The sequence below is a fragment of the Haliotis rubra genome, unplaced genomic scaffold (genome assembly GCF_003918875.1).
Source record: "Haliotis rubra isolate DU_JTF1 unplaced genomic scaffold, ASM391887v1 Scf42, whole genome shotgun sequence".
NCBI lineage: Eukaryota > Metazoa > Mollusca > Gastropoda > Lepetellida > Haliotidae > Haliotis > Haliotis rubra.
In genome coordinates this window covers 660,045-684,038 of record NW_025767102.1, presented here as the reverse complement: position 1 = coordinate 684,038, position 23,994 = coordinate 660,045, and the positions used below count along the sequence as shown (strand labels likewise).

The window sequence follows — 23,994 nt, the reverse complement described above, 5'->3', positions numbered from 1 at the left end:
AGAAGAGATTTGTAATATCGCCAATAGCCGAAGCTGAATGACGATTGTAGCGAAACATGAAAATTAACTGAACAAGTACGGTCTAACTACTGACGTAATATATGCTGTTTGTTGCAATCTATCCGTTTTAATATAGCTATGCTCTAGCTTATGTTTCCAAAGTTCTTAATTACGAGTATACGATGTTCTAAACGTCGACATGCCAACGCAAACTTGAACAACAACGTAACCTTTAAACGTTGACAATATCAGTTTATTTACACAAGAATGAACATATGGTACACTTCCCTTAACAAGAGTTTTGATTGTCCCCTGTAACACAGGCAGTACAGCACTAAGGCAAGCGTCAGTAGAAAACAAATACATAAGCTAAGCAGCAGTCTCAGGTACAATGAGCCATTACAAATGAATCCATGACTTCTTTCCAGTTGTTAGAGTTATTGAATGATTAATGGATACGTGAAGATGAAATGATGCGTTTTAGTTACAGGAATGTTACAAACATCAAGAATTTTTTAGTCGAGCTTCGATTTTCAAACGATATTTTCCTATCAACAAAATAACGCCCACGTTCATTTGAGCACAGCAAAATGATTGTACCTCCAAAATCAACCAATGAGCTTATGCATTGTGAGGGGTCTTCAATGCTATTGGTTCATTTTGGAGGTAGCATTACTAGAGGATGTACGTCCAATTTCATGGAAGAATTCCATGAAATACCGATTCGTTAGATAGTGTTATATTTATGGTTCCCTTAAAATACATAGTGCACCATCAAATTCACATAACCAGTTGATAACTGATTATTGAGCGGTTATAAATCGTAGCAGGTAAGACATGCCCAAGTGAAGACGCCATAAACATTCCGTAGGCAGTGGGGGATGACATCCAACATGACATGTACAAAGAAGCCCGGAACAATATATACAAATTTCATATAAAATGTAAACTTTCGAGGGTGTATCACAGTTGCTGTATCACACATAGAATGAATGGTCTGAGATTGTTGAGCAGCTTGGTCTGTGCAACAGGGACACACATCCTCACAACAAACAGTTTCGTATGTGTATGTTGCTCGGCTCAACGCTTCAGTGTAAAGAAAAACATTGAAATTATCAAGGGAATTACTTTTGAACAAACGACGTGAAATCAATCTCAAGTAGGAAGTACGATCGTTGAGCAATAGCGAAGTCACGACATTGGTTCATAAAATTGCCACTCGGAGATTTCTTTGTGGTTGGTCTCACGTAAAGCATTCATACGCTGACATTGCATCAACACTAGATCACCGTTTCGTGAAGTTCAGGTAGACATACCCTGATCACACACAGATTACTCAGCACAAATCGTTGGCCAATCCTGACAACAGCTAGTTTGTTGGCTATGTGCTGTCATGTTCAGTAAACATGATCATAAACAACCGGAAGAATGATCCACTGACGTGTATTTCACAGGTGTCAGACTTCTGACAGAAGACCGTCTTTGAACTTCCGGCTTCCTATTCGCACGTGCAAGGATGGGCGTGGTCGACCCACCAGTGACAACCGTCGTATTTGTGACTCTTCCATTTGAACTGTTGGACCACAACAAGGTCTACAGAATAAATACACAAAGTTCCTCCAAAATATGGTGTTAAATATGCAATAAATGATAAAATTACAAGCCGAATTGACAAGAAGTAGCAAGTCCGTGATCTCCCTGACGCCTCGTTGCAGGAACTTCTCTTCATAATATCCGATGCCGAAGAATGTCGACATGATGGCATCCGGGGTGATGCAGACGAGAAACACGATGATGACGACAATCAACATGACGGTGATGCGGTGTCGTCTGCTCGACTTTGACCTGCCGATCCGGCATCGTCTCATTCCGTAGATAATACAAGTGTTAAGGATTATGAGAATACATAACGGTATGATTGAACGCAGAAAGTTCTGGAGCCATATATACGTCGTTGAAAATGTATCGTTCATCCACAGGTCGGATACCTGTAGATCGTAGTAATGGTGGGATGTCGTATTGTTGTATTGCTCGACTGTCCGGTAACGCATGGCGTATGGAATAGCCAGAAGACTCATGATGAGGAACACTGACGTGGAAATAGTCCTGGCTCGTGATATACCACAGTAGTGCTTCACTTTGGTCGGGTGACAGACATAAATGTATCGCTCCACCGCCACAGACACTGTCAGCCACGCCGATATACACAGCGATGAGTTAAAAATATAGTGCGCGTAGGGATATAAAAACCCAAACGCCCTGTTTCCTCTGGGGAAGTCGATTTCCAATAACAAAATCACCATAAAGTATAGAAAGTCACTGATGAGTTTGATACAATCAGAAATAGCTAAGGCGAGAAGGTACACATTTGTTGATGACGTCATTTGTTTCTGGCACATGACGATAATACTGAGAACATTTCCAACCAATCCAAATGCACACACGATGGGATAGCATATCAGCCCCGTTACAAAGCGGGCTTGTACGTAGAAGTTCTCGTACCCATCGCTCTCCCGTATACCACTGTATACAACGCTCTGATTGACACGCTCCTGCATCTCGGCGCCGAACACCTCCGATCCCTCACGTGAGACCGTCATCAGGTCAAGGGTCAGGTCACTCTGGCTTCTGCAACATACACGTGATCAAATTTTATCAACAGTTAAGATATTGATTTGATTTATGTGCTTTTTAACGGCGCACTCAGCAATATCCCAGCTACAATGTATAAGTTATGGCTGTGTAAATAACCCGAGTCTGGACCAGACAATCCAGTGATTGATATCATGAGCATAGATCTGCGTAAATGGGACACGATGACATCAACCAAATAAGCCTTAGTCGCCTCTTAGCGTGGGTTGCTGAAGACCAGTTGTAACTCGGATTGTCACGGGTCCCAAGAGTTAAGAAGTGAAATCTTTTATCATGAGTGATAAGTGAACGAAAGCACACATTAATTTCACTCTCGCTTATTTCAAGATTACAGTATCGCAAAAAGTGCCCAGACACGAGTTCGGCAATCAGCGTAGTCAGTGGGATAACAGAACCTGTGTATCAAGCATTAGAGGCAAAGTCATTTATCATTTGGCTTGCTCCTATGTAGCAGTTACATGTTCTTATCTATAATCGAAAGATTTCATTATAGAAGTGAGACTTTACCACACTTAAAGATCACCATGATACCAAGGAGTCTTAATAAGGTTAGTACACCCTGCCATATCGGCGGCAACTGTAAAAACATTTTCAAATTCATTTCAAGTCAACTGAATCAGTCAAGTCTTTGTTTTGCTGACCCCCAAAATTGTTTGCATCCAAACGATGTGCATGTTCGTTTTCAGCGGTCCCACGATAAACGCTCAGAGTGATTGAGTGAGTTTATTTTTACGCCGCTTTTAGCAATATTCCAGCAATATCACGGCGGGGGGACACCAGAAATGGGTTTCACACATTGAACCCATATAAACGCTCAGAACACTTGCAAGTGGTAAAGGTAATCATGAATGTTTCATTTTCATATTCATATTTAACCTACCAATCTAGCATTTGACCCCAAATAATCATGATACATTTTTACAACCACAATGATAGTATCTTATTTCACATCTCTAATAATACATGCACATGACGATGAGTCGTGAATTCGCTTCGTTGTTTATTCTCACACTTTTACACCCAAGCTTAATATCGATGAAAGAATCGACATCGAAACATCGACAACTGCAAACATTTTTCTCCATAAAGGTGTATTTCCGTATTTTCATTATGATAATTTTACTCTATTTATTTCTTTTTTCGACCGGTTCATCCCTTAGTGAGTGGGTACGGTTTTACGCCGCTTTAAGCAATATTCCAGCAACATCACGGCAGTGGACACCAGAAACGGGCTTCACACAATGCACCCATGTTTGGAATCGAACCCAGGTCTTCCATGAGACAAGCAAGTTCATTAACCTTAAGGCTTCCCCAAAGTGACCTCAGGCAATGACATAGGGATATTTGCGCCAAACATGTATAGCAATCCACAGAGTACGTGTTTAACAAGAATGTTTTGTCCCGTTATGTTTTGGTGAACAAATGCCTTTGCTTTTGCTGGGTGCCACCGGTGGGACAAGATACGCTCACCTATTCGAGACCACCTGGGGCATCATCATCATCATCACTACTTGGTAGTGATTCATGAACATATGCTCACGATTCAGCCGGAAGTGTACAGTCAAATTGTTTAAGCAGACATATGTTATTGATGTGGAAAGGCTTCTGAATATATTCTACTGTTTGCTTTTTCACTGGCTGACCTGTATTTTTGTTGCAGAACATACATATATATGTTCCATCATGGTCATATCTCGGTGACTCGTGAAGAATTGGTATTAAACAACCAACGTTGTCGTACGAGTTGACTAATGTGATCGGGTTGTGGATGTATATCATTGTACACCAGCTGCGCAGATCGGTCCTTGAGATGTCAATCACCAGACTGTCTGGTCCAGAATCGATTATTTACAGACAGCCGCCATGTCACAGGACTACTTCTGAGTGCGGTGTTGAACAATAAGCAATCAATCAAATCATATCCCAGCCAGGTTAATAACCATGTTGAAAAATATGAATCATGGTAATATACATAACAATACAATGTAGAGGCATAGTTCCAGCAACACTGAAACTCCTATGGTAGAATAAATATGGCTAAGGCAACAACAAAACCACGGATGTACAGAGTATGTACCGTAGTCAATTGTTAACGAACAAACAAACAAACAAACTGTGCATTCTTTACAAACAAAATGCATCGTCAAAACCACAGAGTGCCGTAACAGATGTTTTTAAAAGTCGTGTTAAACAAGAAAGCTTTTTTCATGGAGACAGCAAATCAAGGAAGTATCCTCAAATGCAAAGCCGTTAGAGAAATACTATATTGCTAAAGTGCACCATGTATTTATAATCATAAATACATCAAAGGGATATATCACATCCATTTTCACAAAACGATTCATGAACAATAGTGCTCTCTGACATTGATTGCCCGAGAACGTGCTGTTGCCAATCAGGTCTAACAAAGCTAAATGCTACTTTAAGCAATACTTCATAAGTGACGAAAACGAGTGAATCATTTCAAATTCCCAAAGCTTGTAGAGCACGTTTTTGGTATATTTATTAAAAACAATTTGTATAGACGTGATTAGGCGCAGGAATCGACCGGCAAGGGATACTACAGGTTCCATTTCATCTGAACAAGTCCGTGGCAATACAAACACCTACTCCAAGTCATGGCCGCAGCCAGTCAGGTAGCCCTGACACCAAAATGCTTTTAATCATTGAAAGGTTAGTTTGAAGGCATTGTCTCGTGCAAGACACACATTTATTATTGTAACTCGAAGTCGGATAACAGTTGAAGTGTACCGATACACAGTCTCGTACTGATACAGAGTTTTGCTCTATTTGCTGAGGAAAACAAACTCTTTGTCTTCACAACCCTTGGCGCTCCCAATATCCACTCAAATACCTCCTGCTTCTTCCCAGTCTTAAGAAAGTCAATGAAAAACATCGATTACTGGTTAACATGGTTTATGCATTTTGTGTGATCTTTGGAGAAATACAATATCGCCAAGTGACTAGTGGAGTGCTTTTGGTGGTTCTTTGGTGGTCTGGTGCAACTTGATGTTAAAACTGCGTGATTGGGAACACTGAAAAACTAATGGCTTCTTGTACGATTATGTAAGAACATGTAAACATTAACTTTGCAGAATCAATATTCGGAGTTTGAAGTGAGGAATCTACTTTGAATCGTTACTGGTAATTCCATGGACTCGTAGAAGTAATGTGAGGTAGAATATAGATTTGTCACACTGTACAACGCCTTGAGGATATTATTTCTCGATCTTTGCCCATAAGTGCGTGGCATCCTTCATGTCCTCCTCCATTTTTCTACATTTGGTTCGAAGTAGTATGTGCCTTAAACAAATACCAACGCTTTTAAACAAACATGCTCATGTTCAGTTAACGAGTGTTCTACGAGTTTACAAGAATTTATTCCTCCTCCTTTGTAAAGGCCTTACGGCAGGTACAAAATTATAAGCGGGATTTTTGCAAGGCTGGTTCTTTTCGGGGACAATTTAGATTGTAACATATGTCATCTTTGGGATTACACTTTCTTAGTGAAATACAGACTCTAGTACTTTTGTTGGGTTGAGTCCCAAACCCACATCCTCAGAGTCAGGCACCTAATCGCCAGCAAACAACCCGCTCAGCCACCGCTGCCTACACTCATCAGAGGGGTACCCAAAGTCCGTGGTCTAGAGAACCAGTTGTCATTGATGTGGACGTCGCGGTGGGTGAGTTGGTGTCTGAGTTGATTAGACGGCTTACTTTGTGTGCCGGCGATTAGGTGCCTGATTCTGAGGACTTTACCCAACAAAAATACTAGAATCTGTACTTTACTAAGAAACTGTAATCCCAAATATAGCAAATGTTACATTTGGCGACTTTCTAAATGACATTGTGTATTCACAATGTAGATTGTGTTCGTAATTTTAAGGACAACACTCAACTACATGTAACTAGCTCAAGAGATAGCTAACTAGACAAGGTAAGTTCAGTGTGGTAGTTGATGGCAAAGGGTAGAGCTTGTATCAAGCAATACCAACGACGTTATCCACATACTAGTATTGGCGACTGGACTGGACTAAACAAGAGTTTCTAACACAGACACTCCGCTGAAATGAATCACCACGGCCCCCAAGGCGTGTTTATTACATAGCAAAAATTCCATCTGTTCGGCGTAATGGAAGAATGTCGATAGGACATTTCCCGGAGTTGCAGCTGTCATCCATCATTGATGATTTAATGATGATATTGATGCTGTGTTCAATTCCGTTTGCTTTTAAGTGTTGTTGTGTCCGCTGCCATTGGTTTTATGGACAATACATTTGCGCAATGGCTGAAGACAGGAACGATGATGTTATCATAAATGCGAATATTACTGTCGAACACTTGAACTGCTCTCCACCTATTGATTCTGGGAGGGCTCATCAGCAACATACAATATTCGTTCATTTGGGTACAGTATAAAGGGATGTGATGATCGTTGTACAGCTCGAGAGATTGTCTCTGGAGTTATTAAGAGAGCTGCCTAGACGAAATAGTCGTTATTTTGTCCTGCTTTAAAATAGCGCTGTATTAGTTAATTTTCGATTAATCAACAGTGTTATAACACAATAACCATGCTCCTATTCAAAGATGTTTGTGACGAGATGGCGCCGTGGGGATATAACAATACCGAACATCTAAGCAGGCTGTCATAGGCGAGCAAATGCATTGGTCAGCCTCTTGACGACGTTTCTTTGTAACCCTTCGTTGCTCACCTTGCTCACACGATTATCGGGTGTAGATTTGATATGTGCCGACCGCCACTCATTTCTGAGTTCGGCGTTACACAAAAAGCAAACAAGTAGTAATTACTGTATGTATGAAGTGAAACAGTTTTCAGTCCATTATAATACTTTTTATATTTACTTTTCAGAATATTCAACCACTGTAAATGAACGTAAGGTAGGATAAAACACTCCCGACAACAACAGCTCCCTCCCATCCCACCCCCAAAACAAAAACAACAAAAACAAAACAAAAAACAAACAAAAACAGCAAACAAAAACAAACCCCCAAAAAATCAAAACAACCCCCAAACAAAACAAAAGAAACCCACGAAACGAACCGCCTCCCCACCCAAAGAACTCCAAACCAAACCAAAACAAAACAAACCAAACCAAACAAGCAAAAAAAACAACAGAAAAAAACCCAATCCTCTTCCCCCTTCCCCCACACAAGACAACAACAAAAATATAAAAAATATTTAAAAAATACCACCACCCCCAGTAGACAACAAACAAAAACGGTCATATAAGGGTGTATATAAGGGACAGTGTGAAATTTCAGAACGAACAATGTATAACATGTATAGGAGCAAGGAAGGAGCAAGCATACACTCCGAAACGTCGTGTAATTCACAATAAAGAAGTTGACATCCATAAAATCTTGCTTTTCATATGCTTCTAAATGCCCTTCAAAGATTTGAACATGCATATAATTAACAGTTTATAAATACATTTAAGGATCAGTGTGTAAGTGCGTATGTAGATGAAGTATCAGTACATAGGAATCCGTGCATATGCACATGTGAACGTGTTCATCTATGTAAGGATCAGTGTATAAATATATCGGAATGATTATCCTATTTAATCAGTGAATATCAGATTCTGATTGGCTGAAATCAATTCAATTATTTGCGATGAACCGCGCTAACATCTAAATACACGTATCTGAACCATTCCGCCATCCATGAGACATTTTTCATAAAAGCAGAGTCACCTTAAAAAAAGGTGATCATAACGGTTGTTCGCGATACCTTTAGAGTATATTTCTTGCCTTCCTTGCTCGGATTGCCGAACTGTTGGTAAAACATTTGCAACATACCAAATTCGGTATTGTATCTCGAAATGATGTAAGAGCCAATTATCCAGATATTAACGATATCTTCACGATATTACACATGTATAATGCGATCTTTATATTTGAAGATGTACAAATTTTATTTATGTAACACTTATTATACACTTAAATATATTAAGTGCATTGAAGCATTGACAAATTCGTTTCGCAACATGTTGGCTCAAAGACAGAACCAAATTGACGAAATAGCCACGGAATTGCTCAAATCTCCCTTAGGCTTGTCCAGCAGTGTGACAAATAAGCACGATAGTTGTGAGCGTTGGAATAGAGCTAAAGGCATCTTAGATGAACTGTGTAGAATTTCTCCATTTAAAATGTGTAGGAAAAAACTAGACCTGTTCCTGTGAAAATGTGATATTGTCTTTCATTTCAGCGACCGCTGTAATTTGAATAAGAAAATCGAAAATAGACATTGTGGTCAAGAAATAAGACAGGTGAATACCCTCGTCATTAAAACTTTGTACATACAGGAATTGAAACGTATCGATCGACAACATGGCTTTGACACTCAACGCATTCGAAGTATCCGCCTTGGGGTAACTAATCCAATTTAAGTGGAGTAAAGTAAATATATTTCAGATTACCTATTGTCGCGTGCCCCAGTCGTCTTCTTGAAACTCCCATCTCCTAAATACCATTGGGCTTTCGATGGAATACTTAAGATCGAAGAACGCCACTAGTCGCATGTTGCACATCTGGTTAAACAGACCGTACTCGACAAAGTTCGCAAATAGGCAGGTTCCTGTTAAGTAAAGATCGTCAAAGAGTCACACCATGATTGCAACACGGGGTTCTTTCACCGTTATCGCGACTGAAGTGAGGAATTTTGTGGTTGTCGTTATTGACACCATCTTCCATTTAAGAACCAATGCGATTCTTTAAACTGTTCTTCAGTTGCTTAAAATCATACAAATAATTTTAAAAAGTGTCAGGGATAAAAAAGTGATATTATAAAAGTTATATCCATTACTTCGTTGCAAGCGTGTTCGTAATAAACGTCGTTCGTCTTTAACGGCACTTTTGTACGTTTGTCTTTGTATTTGCGAAAGACATGTGGTATAAAGCAATGTATTTGCGAAAGACATGTGATATAAAGCAATGTATTTGCGAAAGACATGTGACATAAAGCCATGTATTTGCGAAAGAAACATAAAGCAATGTATTTGCGAAAAACACATAAAGCAATGTATTTGCGAAAGACATGTGACATAAAGCAATGTATTTGTGAACGACATGTGACATAAAGCAATGTATTTGCGAAAGACATATGACATAAAGCAATGTATTCGGGAAAGACATGTGACATAAAGCAATGTATTTGCGAAAGACACATAAAGCAATGTATTTGCGAAAGACATGTGACATAAAGCAATGTATTTGCGAAAGACATGTGGCATAAAGCAATGTATTTGCGAAAGACACATAAAGCAATGTATTTGCGAAAGACACATAAAGCAATGTATTTGCGAAAGACATGTGACATAAAGCAATGTATTTTCGAAAGACACATAAAGCAATGTATTTGCGAAAGACACATAAAGCATGTAAAGCAATGTATTTGACATAAAGCAATGTGAGACACATAAAGCCATGTATTTGCGAAAGACACATAAAGCAATGTATTTGCTAAAGACATGTGACATAAAGCAATGTATTTTCGAAAGACACATAAAGCAATGTATTTGCGAAAGACACAGAAAGCAATGTATTTGCGAAAGACATGTGACATAAAGCAATGTATTTGCGAAAGACACATAAAGCAATGTATTTGCGAAAGACACATAAAGCAATGTATTTGCGAAAGACACATAAAGCAATGTATTTGCGAAAGACACATAAAGCAATGTATTTGCGAAAGACACATAAAGCAATGTATTTGCGAAAGACAAACGTACAAAACATTGAGGTTAAAGATAAACGACGTCTATAACGAACACGCTTGTAACGAACTAACGGAGATAACGACCGATTTACTCCTTTTTATCAACACCCGGCGTCATTGCTGATTTTCACACTATTTTCACTTTCTTGCCTTTAATTTCGAAAAGAATATATTTAGTTGGGTAACCGAGAATTGTTATTCTCTGGAGTTGGTATCTTCTAGTCACGTTTTGCTTATACATGGCTGTACGAATGTTGAATGTTGTACAATGCTGACAGACGAGCGTCACATTTAGATGTAACTAAATTTTGTAATGTTGCATCGCGTTTACTATAACTGGAATAGATTTATAATAAAAGAAATTGGTACGTTACACAATGATAACGAACCATCCATTTGGAAACGTGTCCAGAAAGGGGAGCCACAATATTCTGATTTATTTTCCACTAGATAAGTTCATATATACTGAAATATATTACTGAAAATATACAGAAAAAAAAATAATTAAAATAAAAATAAAGTAAAACAGCTTTGCACAATGCAAATATTTATAAAATGTATGTGGAATTATAGGATTGGCTAAATTTTGCACTGGTTCCAAATTTGGCTGTAACTGTAACTATATTGACATCAGTGTACGGGGAGTCTAATAATTTTTGTTGTTGTGCGCAGTGTCGCAATCGACATATACGCAGTCTGAAACAAGGTTTGGAATTGCAGCGTTTTGTGGCAAGGACATCAAGTAATAAAGATCTGACAGTGTTTAATCAATGAACGACACACATGGAAGACGTTTGAGGATACACCATTACAAGAATCTCATTAAACCTCGGCAAATAAAACGTTACTCTCTGCTTAATTGTCACGCGTGTTACCTTGTAGAACAGTCGAACATTTAATCAATAAAGGTCAATAAAAGATATGAAACCAGTGTTAAAGTGTCCTAAAGTAAATTGACCGCAACACCGAAATGGGAAATATTGACTTCAGGGTATTTTACTCTCAACCGAGTGCATTCAGTTCAAAGTCGTGGCAGTGAATTTTCAATTTGTTGAGAAAGTTTAATTTCGTAAAAAGGATTACTTATTCGCCGAAAAAAGTAAACCCAGATTTAAAGATTAAGTGGTTGGTGACTAGACTGTGCACATCCCCTGTGCTTGAATGTTAGGATAAAAATATTAAAACAGTTAGTGAAGGCTACAACCACATGCCTCATAATTGTGATAACGTGTTTATCTCAGTTTGGGTAATATACTAGTTATATCTTGGCCGTATAGCTACCACTTTCGTGAAACCAACGGACACAACTATGGTGAAAATAAACCTAGGAACATAATCAAGACAAATCTTAGATTATAACCCACAATCACATGTTTCTGCCTCATCTAAGGGACACGACTCTAAAATATAATTGCGGCGCCTGAGACAAGTATGTCATCCACGTTCCCTTACAAGCCTTGTAACGACCAAGCGAAATATATTTACACATACACATCCACTACAGGCATTTTTTCGGTGTCAAGACAGCTGCATGAGCCCCATTGCTTGGTGATTGGCCTCCACAGTTCATTCTTTGATCACAGCTCAACTCATATTTCACCAGCTGCGGTAATGCGTTCCGTGTACGACACAGAAACCGCATAACATGGCACCTAGGTGCTCTTAGAAAATTGCAAAATTGAGCATATCACTCAATTACGATGAGTTAATGGTGCATTCAATGTAAAGTAGATACTCAGGTGCTTTACTGTGAGGTTTGGCAACCTTTCCGAACTGAATTACGTCATGAACATGTAAAAAAGTGAGATATTACCTTAATGTGAGATGAATATTTCTAAGCTAACGTTGTGGATTCCACAAGTGTAAGACAGTATATTACTCAAGCACAATCGTGTTAATGGTGTATTTGACATTAACTGCAGTATTTCAGGTGATTTTCTGCGACGTTTGGCAACCTTTCTGAAATACTTCACGAACATATCTTTAACTAAGTTATTACCTTAAGATGAGATGAATATTTGGTCGCTCACATGCTTGGTTGGTGTATCTGATGAGCATTACATTGAGAAATTGTCAGGGCGGGATGCTAGCACGTCTAAAGAATGCAGTGTACACTGTGAAGTGCGGTGCTTCAGGCTATCAAACCTCCCGAAGCTCCTTGAAGAACATCTGTGTAGCAGATATTACAGGTACCAGCATATCTCCCTGCATTGTGCTTTCATTGACTGAACCACAACATGAACCAGTTCAACCATTCGTAACGATTCTACTGTCAACACTGTGGGTTTTCTAAGTTACACAAATTGATGAAACAGGCCTTTTTTGCCTTCTAAGAAAACGAAAGTCCACACAACAGGCAATGTACTGATGTTGAACTGTAAAAAGGCAATTATTTATAATCTGTTTTGATCTCCTTTAAGGGCATTGTTATACACGTTTATATTGCTCACCTCGGATAGCCGATTGCATATAGCCCATGGCAGGTGTTGTACATGGTCAATATAAAGGAAGGAATGGTACGCCTTTTGTACGGAGACTTGAAACATTTGATCGAACTGTACTTATGAAAAATAAATGTTGGGTTTGTTACCAACAAGGAAACAGGTTAATTAGGGTGCATTTACATCGATTCCAAAGTTCCAAGAAGTGATGCCTTATTTGTCAAGTTGGTCTATTAAGAAGAATCTATTAGTGTATTAACTTGCTTTGTTGAGTGAATTTCCCCCTAAGGCACGTTGTCATTGATAATCACAATGAAAAATATACTAGTATACTTTTGTATAAAATAATCTATCATAAAGACTAAGATGTAGATTTAGGTCGGGTGAAGGTGAGGGCGGGTCAGTCCTTTAAGGTGTTAGAATTCACTATGATGAGTTACATCCCCTAGGCGTGCCAGGATTCATGGCTTTTGGTTGAAACTTCCAGTAGCTGATTTGTGATCTATGGTTTGTCAGCACCAAAGCCATCCTCATGGGTTTCACATGAGTGAGTGAGTGAGTGAGTGAGTGAGTGAGTGAGGTCTTACGCAGCTTTCAACTGGGGAACTAAACACGGGCTTCACACATGTGTGAAATATAACCCGCATCTTCAGCGTGATGAACGGACGCTTTCACCATTAGGCTACCCCTTCACATAAGTGGAAAACAGTTAAGCCCCAAATCTCTTTGTCGTTTCCTCCATCCCTGAACTGACACATGTTGATGTGACTGAAGTGATGTTCAAAGCAGATTTAACTCATTCGCCATCTCTAGTGGCACGACTTGTCCTAAGCAGGGGCACACAGGCATTTGATTAGAGGTTGGTCTTAACTTCACATTCATAAGTAAAACTGCTTTGTCGGCACCATGCCCGTGCTCATGGATCCATATAATGAGTAACTGTCTGAGACCTGCATCACTTGGGGCTTTTCTTCCACTTCAAGCTGACACCTCGTGATATGACCGAGATACTGATCAAAAGGGCGTAAACACAATTCACTTATTGTAAGTAAAACGCAAATGCTATGAACTATTCGTTTTGAAAAGACCTACACAACTACATTCTGTTCTTTTGTTAGCCCCTTTGAAGCTGGAACCCTCATAGTTATTCAATAAACTGTTTATGCTCTGAACAAGATCAAAGCGCTTTTTCATTGAACCATTCAGTATTCCAGTGCACGATGTACTTATTCGTTAGTCTGTTTGAGTATGTAACCGACTGTTCACTAATGCGGTATTAGCAAAGCTATATGGCCAGGAATTACAGAATCCCAATACTGCAATTGTTTTATTGTCTCTATAACGGTACTCAATGCCGAAGTCAAATATTCAATTGTCGAAGTTGTAACTTATAATTAATGCCTTTCAAACAACTTGTCTATGTATATGTATGCGCGTGGATATGCTTCTGTATAAACACCTTTCCTAGGTTCCTTTCTTCTTACTCTTTGAAGAAGAGTGGGCGAGCTGGCTAAGGCGCCAGGCTAGTGATCCAGCGACGTTGAGGTGTCGGGATCGAGCCCACCTGTGACCGGGTGTAAAAACCTTGGAGTCAACTTTGTGTGCAGACTCTTTCAGTGTTGTGACAACCCCTAGTGTACAGTACACAACCCTGTGCACTTAAAAGAACCCACGAATCCGTTGGTATATGACCAGATGGTAACCTAGTTGCGGGTACAGCAACGTGCAGTAAACTTGGACAAAGTACTGTGACTATGTGTCCCAGTCCACCCAACTGTGAATGGGTACCTCGTTAGGATGAGAAAGCCACAATAACTCGGTGCGACTAGTGGCAGCAAGAGTTGTATACTCCCCAGGGAGTTGAGATTGATAATACGATGTGCCGTTGAGATTGACATCCAATGATCGAGGGAAAAATACCAGCGCCTTGAGCATGCACCAGTTGCGTGGATATGTGCGCTATATAAATATACTATAATAATAATAATATAATAATAATACTATAATAATAATACTATAATAATAATTCTTACTCTTTGAAGCATCTGGAACTATGATCACAACCACACCAGTGGGAATCTACGAACACGTTAAACAATGACTTGTAGACTTGTAGAACTGTCGAAGGAACATGCTGGTGTATCAATTTGAATAACATGAATTATGGCATAAATAAAAGTAAAGAATGTATGAAGACGTGATTGCGAAGTTCTTAAGGTCTCGGAGTAAATGTTCCGTTCTTCATTGGTCTGCCTTCGACAATTGTGCCGCAGGAAGTGCACGACTTCAGAGAAATGCCGGGTCCTAACCTGAGTGTGTTTTCTGGGCGCAAGAACGTGTGTGTTGTAGACCTGACGTAATAAAGGGGCAATTAAACCAGGGCAGAGAAATATCCTTGTGTATAAGTGACCATTACCTCGTCTGAGCGATATTTACTGCAAAGCCTTATTGACAGAAATTTCCCCCGTGGTTTGTACACCTTTTGAATTCCATCAATCCAACAACTCCTTGGTCCCGATGGGATAGGCTCATCTGGCAGCTAACTCGGTCGGTCTTATTTCACCGTCGTAAAGTTGAAGTCGTGGAGCTAAAATAGGTTACCAGAATCAGGAAGCGAAAAAACGCAAGGAAATATTGCTGATGGGACCATCCATTACTCACAAAACTGGAAAATTCCTTCTATACGTTTTGTCACGATGATGAAGGAGCTTTGTAACACACATCGAAATATGCCAGATGCCTTGCACTTTATGTTAAGATATAGAGCCCTTTATCGTTAACACGTGTGTTTAACGTCAATCTTCAACGACACATTTAAAGGCATTTTTTGACGTATTATGATAATACAAACCATAGTGACACTAACATACTTAGCCACCAGTAATTTAGTAGACTTTCAGAGTTGGGTTTTCCATATTTTGATAGAAATGGGTAACACGTCCGAAGGAATTTGAGTATGGTTGTTAGATGTGTCATTTTTGACATCTCAAGTTGTCGTAATCAGTCGATGACTTGCCAGGGTAACACGGATTTAGCAAGTTGATGCCCCGGTTAATTAGAAATGGAATAACGTGGCTGACAGTAACAACATAATTTAGTCTAAACGTCAAAGTCAGCAACATCCTGACAAGGCCGGGAGCTAAGGCAATCAGTGAAAAGTAAGCAATCTGAAAAAGTAGTTCATTACGTTTGCAAAATGACAAAATAGACAAGCGAATGCTCCTAAGTCTTTTGTTTAGGGGAAGGGTGTATTACTATCCTTCAAAACTAGTTGATGACGAAGTTCAATACGTCAGAAAACTGAAAATAATCAAATAACTGTTTGTAGACTCTGTTAAAGTAAATCATAATGAATAATACTTTCTCGAACTTTATGAAAGGGTATTTTTAACATATCAAGTTAATCCTGAAAAAAATATTTAACGGACAATGCATTTCATTGGAACGGACAATCATGAATTCATTTTTTGCTTCATTATATCAGCAAGCCCAGTCATATGACGAGACATTGGACGCATCATTAATAATCATGTCTCAAGTGTATATAAGAAGATCATAAATTATGATGGACGCCGAGGCAATTGCGCAGCGTTGTGTATTAAAACACGTTCTTAATGACATAGACAAACTGATGCATTGGTTTTAAAACATCAATTCGACGAGAGTGACACATGTCGCTTGTCTACATACGTGTTCATGATATGGTGAGTTAATTTGACGCATCAATACTATCAACTTTTGACTTGACACCAAAACCTTAAAGGAAAGATCTCCATTCTCCATTTATATTGGATTCCCCAGCTCAAAACCTAGTCCGCATCGTGAGAGATTATATGGCAGGGCTCCGCACATGTACGACCAAATCCCTGTATCAAAGATCTATCACATTCCTTCTTGCTATCAAAGAGGACATTCTGTATTCACAATGAATATTTGTGCCAAATAGAATTACTAAGCATGCGAATTCTCTACACACTGCAGTCTGTGTCAGAAAACATCCCAGTTCAATTTTGCCAACTTAGATGTCACTTGGTTACATCATCTAATTAAAGACCAGGGCCTAGATTTTCGAAGCTCTCTTAGCGCTAAGATAGTCGTAAGTGCCATACATTAACATCAACTTACGACTATCTTGGCGCTAAGAGAGCTTCGAAAATCTAGGCCCTGCAAGTCAAAACTGAAAACAAATCTCATCGAAAGTTTCTTAAAACTCAATATGTAAAATACCGATCATCCTTATCCAAAACACGTATATGAGAAATTTGCAGACAGACTATTTGGGTATAAAGTATAGAAAAGAAGGGTGCGTTCTCGCTGATTACCTTCCTGAACTACAGTTATACGAACCCGCCTGATCTGTTTTACATTTGGTCTATTTTGGTCAAAAGTTGTTTAAAACGAATTCAATATTCAAGTGCTCAGCAAAGCGTTTTGTCGTAAACATACGTATAGCGTTTCCAAATTTGACAAAGATGATGTCCGATGCAGTTCCATATTTTTACTTGTACCAAAACGTTCCGCCTTTGTTCGGATGATCACTTCGCCTGACTTTGCATGTGTTTGTGATGGTGCCATCTGTGGGGCAGGATACGCTATTCGGCATAAGAATTATAAAAGTCTGATTCGTTAACAAATGCGTATGTAATACAGACAGTGTCCTGAGGATCATCACTCTGAAAGTGATTCAAATTGTGTGTATTTGTTGAAATATCCAAAGACAATATTGAGTGAAGACACTACAAAACTACTACAAAACACTCTAAGCGGCGTGTCACATGCTTTTGTCGTCAGTTGGCGTGATCTCGCTGAATTGGTTGACGCATGTCATCGGTTCCCAATTGCGCAGATCGATGAACACTGGATTGTCTGATCCAGATTCGATTATTGACAAACCGCCGCCATTTAGCTGGAATATTTCTGAGTGTGGCGTAAAACTAAACTCACTCACTCACTTCAAGCCGCACTGAGTTTTGCAATGGCTTTTGCAAAACGTGATGTTGTGATGACCAAGTTTCAGGCAGGCCGATGTATCGGCCTTATTCGTTGAGCATTGGACAACGTGTTTTTGACACCGCGGGGGCATCAATATTTTGCAAATTTCAATAGCAATGCTGCACTGCTCGTGCAATCATCTCGTGCAGGTTGTTCTCTTGACTGCCTGTCCTCGTTCACTCATCAAGGAATTGAGGCGTCAGGGGTCACCCAATCATTGTGTGCCAGAATATATCAATCTTTACTTTTTGGATGACTTTATCAAAACATTATCCGTAGCAAACTTTGAGAAGCATATGTAGCAGCAATTTCTAATGAGTATGAAAAGGATTTGATTGCTTTCATGTGGATTCTTGATCTTGTTGTGTTAAATGAACTGTGAGTATTTGGCTTGCACAGTTACGATGTGCACGCGTCTTTAAATAAAATCCTCAATTCAAAACTTGTCAAATGGACTCTAGTTTTAGCATTATGGAAATGATTTTGTTGTTTTTATCTTTGTTTATTTATTGTTGATAAACGCCGCGCTGAGCTATATTCCAGCAATATGGCGGCGGTCTGTAAATAGCAGAGTCTGGACAAGACAATCAAGTGATCAACATCATGAACATTGATCTACGGAATTGAGATACGATGACATGTGTCAACCAAGTCAGCGAGCCTGACCACCCGATACAGTTAGTCGCCTCTTACGACAAGCATGGGTTACTGAAGAGCAATTCTAACCCGGGTCTTCACGTGTACGAAGGTTTTCTTCATGGCATGACAATGTGGCAAATTCATCTCCTCAACTGTTACGCTTGATATTTCCAACCACTTGCTGATCTCAAGCCTTACGTCTAAGCACTAAGACAGCACGAATATGACCTTCTTAAAACATCCGATCCCGTTAGTCGCCTCTTACGACAAGCATTGGTTACTGAAGATCAATTCTAACCCGGATCTTCACAGATATGTCATCGTTTTATGTGATCTTGATGTGTGAACAAAATACATTCAATTCACCCATGTGTTGGGTCTGCATAGTTGCAGTGTGTCTACGTGTTCGGGTTCCTTTAAATCAATCACTTCCTAAAGTATATCAATAAAACCTTCCTCTCGGTAAGTCCTTAAGGACAACAGTGTCACTGGTAGGAATCTAACAGGAATCACCCTGGTATTTACAATGTCATCAGAATGCACTCGCCTGTCAACAAGGTGTAGGCGTTTACTCTGCGCAAACTGTATTTCCATGACGATGCCATTTTACTGCGAGTTCAAGTCATGAATTATTCGTGGTCTCATACGAGGCGTAACTGCCGCGAAAGTAGATGGTTTTTATTTAGAAGAACGCGTGACCGGAGTCATAAACATTTGAGTGTGAACGTTGTCCGTATTGACATTTTCAGTTCCTTGTGACAATATTAGCATCACGTCGACAGTAATTATAGTACTGGGCCTATATTGTGAAACCTGTTTAACAAATCAATGTACTTCACCTACATTCCTGCTGTTGAACTAATTATACTTCTTACATGAGCTATATATATTCTTCCACCGACGTGAACTAAAACTGCTCGTTTACGTTGACACGAACAATACTTATTAGATTGATCAGAACAAAACACGCTCTTTTACATTGACGCGGAACTAAGTACCGTTTTTATATATGGCGTCAATTGCATACACTTCTTACATTAATGTGAACTAAACATATCTACTACACTGACGTAAAATTAGTACTCTACTTGAACCAAATAATGCTCTACTCCTTACTTGAACTTATGATATTACTAAAACATTACGTGTACAAAATAAACTCCTAAACATTTGACGAAAACTAAATATATACCTTACATTGACCGGGGCGGTGGGTTAGCCTTACCGTTTAAGCGTCCGCACGTAACGCCGAAGGCCCGGGTTCGAGTCCACACATGGGTACAATGTGTGAAGCCCATCTCTGGTGTCCCCTCCTCCCCCTCCCCCCCCTGTCATTTTGCTGGATTAGTGCTAAAAGCGGTGTAAAACACATCTCACTCGCTCACTCTTACATTGACCTGCATAATAAATAGTGTATCGTCCTGAATGGACTTCTACTTAAAAAGCTCCACAACAAACATATCCGTTTTACATCGAGGCAAAGTTATTACACTCCAGCAGTATTAACTAGAATTTAATCCTACATATTGAAAAAACATGTTTACGAAATTCTGCGGGTGCTAGTATTCGTTTATCCTACACGATGGTACCTTATTAATTATCAGTACTACGTTTTCAATAGGTATTTTTTAAACTACAAGTGTTCCAGATTTTTTATGACAGAATCGAGTGGCTGATTTGAGTACCTTCGCGTGAGACAGTTATTGGCAAGATCAATCTTTCTGATTAGGAAACGCCAATAACAACAGATCAATCTCGTGGAGCTTCAATCGCTTCCTATCAGAAATGTTTACCAGATCGTTTGTGCCGGTACATTTAACAGATTGCGGTTTCCAGATAAAAAGATTTGTTTTTTTGGACTTGTTTTATAATTCAGTGCATAAAGTTACCAAGCTATCGTATGAACTATGTGAACAGTTGCTTTATTTCAGCTGTCACAATTGTAAGTGTCTTTTTTTCTGGTTGGTTTCCCGCTACTATGATAACGTATTTTGCGAACAAATTTCCAACATTATGAAATCACAATGTAAAAAAATTCAGTTATATGAATATTCAGAAGAATACAGCTTCATTGTAAACCGAACAATGCATGGTTAAACGTGATTCATTTGTTATGTAGTCATTACTTGTACTAAAGACGTGATGGTGGTTCATAAACATATGTTCATGGCGAAGTCGGAATTATACAACGGACTCTCTTGGAGGTTTCTCGTTTTATGGAAATGTTTTTATCTTGAATTCACATCAGAATTCTGCGATACTAAACATGATTTGTTAAGAGGATAATATTAAAAGGAAGCATAAATACGGCCATAGTAATGAAACATATGCACAAATGCACACTTTTTGCAATGTAGCGAATATGTTAAAAACCTTTATCTCACGTTTCATTATCCCGGTGAGGCATTTCGACCTAATATGACCGGACTGTCATGCTTTTTATCCTACGTTACGCGCGGTGCGCTTAGCATGGAGCGATTCAAACAAGGAATGGTCTACCTGGAGTCTGATGGTTCTGTCTAAGTTGGGTATCCGTGTTAGACACAGAATATCAGTGTGCTACCATTATGAAAAACGCATGAATGTTAACTGATATGAGCAGCCAGACACAAATGGGCATACGAGCAGGTTACATAACTGCAATGATCTTCAAATTCACGTCAAACCCTATTTGACATCCCCCAACATGACCGATATCATTTCAAGTGACCAGAATGTATGACGAATACAGTATAGATGCTTCCTACCTTGAGAGCAAATTACAAACAAATATAAGTATATTGTCCTCCTTGGTTTATCTGCTTAACCCCTTTTTGTCCTGTTCATAGAACATACTAACTCAAATATACCTAAAATGATTTCTCACCTGTTAAGAATAAAGAGGTGGAATTTCCTGGAGCTGTCCACGGTTCGTGGTTTAGAGCCTCCTATTCCGTACATTAAGATGGAACCATGAGGTTGCTCCAGCCATCGAGGACATCTGGAAGAAGAACAGTGCCGTGCTGGTTATTTCACACCACAGAAATACCATCGTGTCTCCTATATATCGTGTATCCAGGCACTGTCCTTCTCAGTAGGTCTGTTTCATCACAGGGCAACAGTTGTTTCAGATATATGAACAATTTTTATGTTTTCCAGTTTATAGATGGAGTAAACTTTCGTTTCTTCATCTAATTTAACTTTGGAAGTCCTTCTGAACTGTTTATCCAGTGGAAAGTGGAAGAGAAGTATTGGATTGGTTCCTGACCAGGTTTTAAGTGTCGATCTTACCAATCAGGTCTTTTATGCTGCGGATGTGTAGCGACTGTTTTGACGCATCTGTGATGAGCGACCCTCCAGGAATCCCAAGTGGTCTAGACGTTTGCAATTAGTACATCGTTGATCCTCTCAGGAACACAGAAACTGGCATACAATAAAAACCAAGTCAAAGGTGATGCTTTTTCGGGGTAAGGGGGCGAACAATGTTAACCGCGCACGTTCATCCGAAGAAATAATAATTTACTAAACAGTCCTAATTAAAAATCCGAAGCACATTAATTGCACGCCGTGATCACCAGTATAAGTTCCATGAGAAACAAAGTTATATCCTTCTAGATCCAGAAACCACGGAATCTGTAGTACTCTTCACCGGCAGTTTGAAACTGTCAGCCTATGCAACTAGGGATGACGGCCAATCTCGGAAGGCGTACCGCTTTACCGACACACCAGCGTAGCTTCAGGTGCGCCAGGAACAAGCTTGATGAATCGATGCTTGCCTTTCGTCGGTCTCCGAACGACTGAGAGCTAACACGGCTCCTCATTTGCCGGAGCCTGGCGACCGCATCTACGAATATTGACGGCGGAGATAACGGCGACAGAGGGAACCTCCGAAGCATACCTCTCTCTTGACAACTACGAACGCTATGGACCGGCGTTCGCCGATCAGCTCAGTAAACACGGGAGGCAGGCTGCCAATGAGGCCAATCTGCTGATTTGTATTACTGGCGTTGCCAGGGTTGATGAAGAAAGTTTTTGATGAATCGTTTATGGCCTCTTGTCCAAAGGGCAATGGGTTTCGAGGAGTGAAAATATTAAACTGTTAATATCCATGGTTGTTATTTGATGTTAGAGACCTGAGGTTGGCGGCAGACTGTGATATTCGTAATCATGTGTTTGACGACTTGGGTTAATGTCATTATGTAAACATTTTCATCATATTGTGTGTAGTTTCTCGGCAGATTATGGCCAACGGATAAAACGATTTTCGTTGTGATCAATTACAAATAATAATGCCCCAAAATGAAAGGTCAAGTTGGTACTACTTTCAGTGTTTACAAATAAACAAGGCATCGTCCTCGTCAGTCAGCGGCACAGTCAGAATTAACCATAGTAACGTTTTGAAAATCAAGCCCGACGTAATGACAATGAAACGTGACGTAATGACAATGAAACGTGACGTTGTGACAATGAAACGTGACGTATTGAAAATGAAATGCGACGCAATCACAATCCTACGTCACGACAGTCCTATGTGACGTAATGCCAAACAGGTTTGACGTCTTATAGACGCCGTTTAACGTAGTTTCCGATTTAGTTGGGCCACAGTCAAAGGAAATGGTTTCATTTGGAATTGTATTGAGTGTTGTCACAGTTCGAATGACGTCGTATATTTTAATGCGCACGACAAATTGCAATGTTTAGCTAATGTTTGAAAGAAAAAGATAGGTTTATCCACGACATGTGTTTTGGGATAGAAAGTATCTTGTAATGAATACTATATACGGTGTATCTAGCACGCCACGCCTAACTAATTGCAATATATATACCTTTCACTAATACAATATATCTACCATCCCAAAACACAATCACTTGATGTTTTGTTAACCTCTGTCGAACATGCGGTAACTAAACAAATAAGTACGTGTACGCCTTACTATTATCAGCGAACATATAAATATCAATGAGTATTTGGTCCGATTCCTGCACGATCGGACAAAATGGAGTATTCACCCATGTTAAATTACAAAAACAGACCGCCTCCGTGGTGTAGTGGTTAGAGCGTCCGCCCGGAGAGCGGAAGGTCGCGGGTTCAATCCCCGACCGCGTCATACCAAAAGACGTTAAAATATGGTACGCTTTGGTCCCTGCCTGGCGCTCGGCATTAACGGGTACAACAAGGACTGGTCGGCTCGGAGTCAGTATAATGTGTCTGAGTGGGGTATTCATGCTTCACTGCGGCATGGTATCTCAGTGTGCTAGCACTATTAAACCAGCTTAAGTCTGTGCTAGTACAAGCAGCCGCACATACACATACACAGGCATGCACGTCGTCATATCAGCGAAATATTCTCAAGCACGCCGTTAAATCCAATTTCACCTTTAATTACAAACACAAAACAAAACAAAAGCATATTTGATGGTCATATATTCAACACGTGCATCCAGGTTGTGTCCGTGACCTTAAACTCAGCTGTTTTCAGCCTAGTAATGTTCAGGTAACGTTTATGAGTTTTTGGTCAAATCCAAGTCAATACTTCCTTTTGAACGTCAGTT

General features: G+C 39.6%; 1 protein-coding gene across 2 annotated transcripts; it reads right to left on the bottom strand.

The window, feature by feature from the left end:
- Positions 1–231: 231 nt before the first annotated feature.
- Positions 232–22,369, bottom strand: LOC124288559 (probable G-protein coupled receptor 139). Of its 2 annotated transcripts, XM_046725110.1 has the most exons (3): positions 21,733–22,369; positions 21,329–21,442; positions 232–2,628 (listed from the first exon to the last, which is right to left on the bottom strand). In XM_046725110.1, the coding sequence occupies exons 2-3, from the start codon at positions 21,400–21,402 to the stop codon at positions 1,458–1,460; spliced, it is 1,245 nt and encodes a 414-aa protein (XP_046581066.1). In that variant the 5' UTR covers positions 21,403–21,442; positions 21,733–22,369; the 3' UTR covers positions 232–1,457. The 2 variants fall into 2 exon arrangements, with proteins under 2 accessions (XP_046581066.1, XP_046581067.1); XM_046725111.1 differs by lacking the exons at positions 21,329–21,442; positions 21,733–22,369 and adding an exon at positions 9,093–9,217.
- Between the last annotated feature and the right edge of the window lie 1,625 nt (positions 22,370–23,994).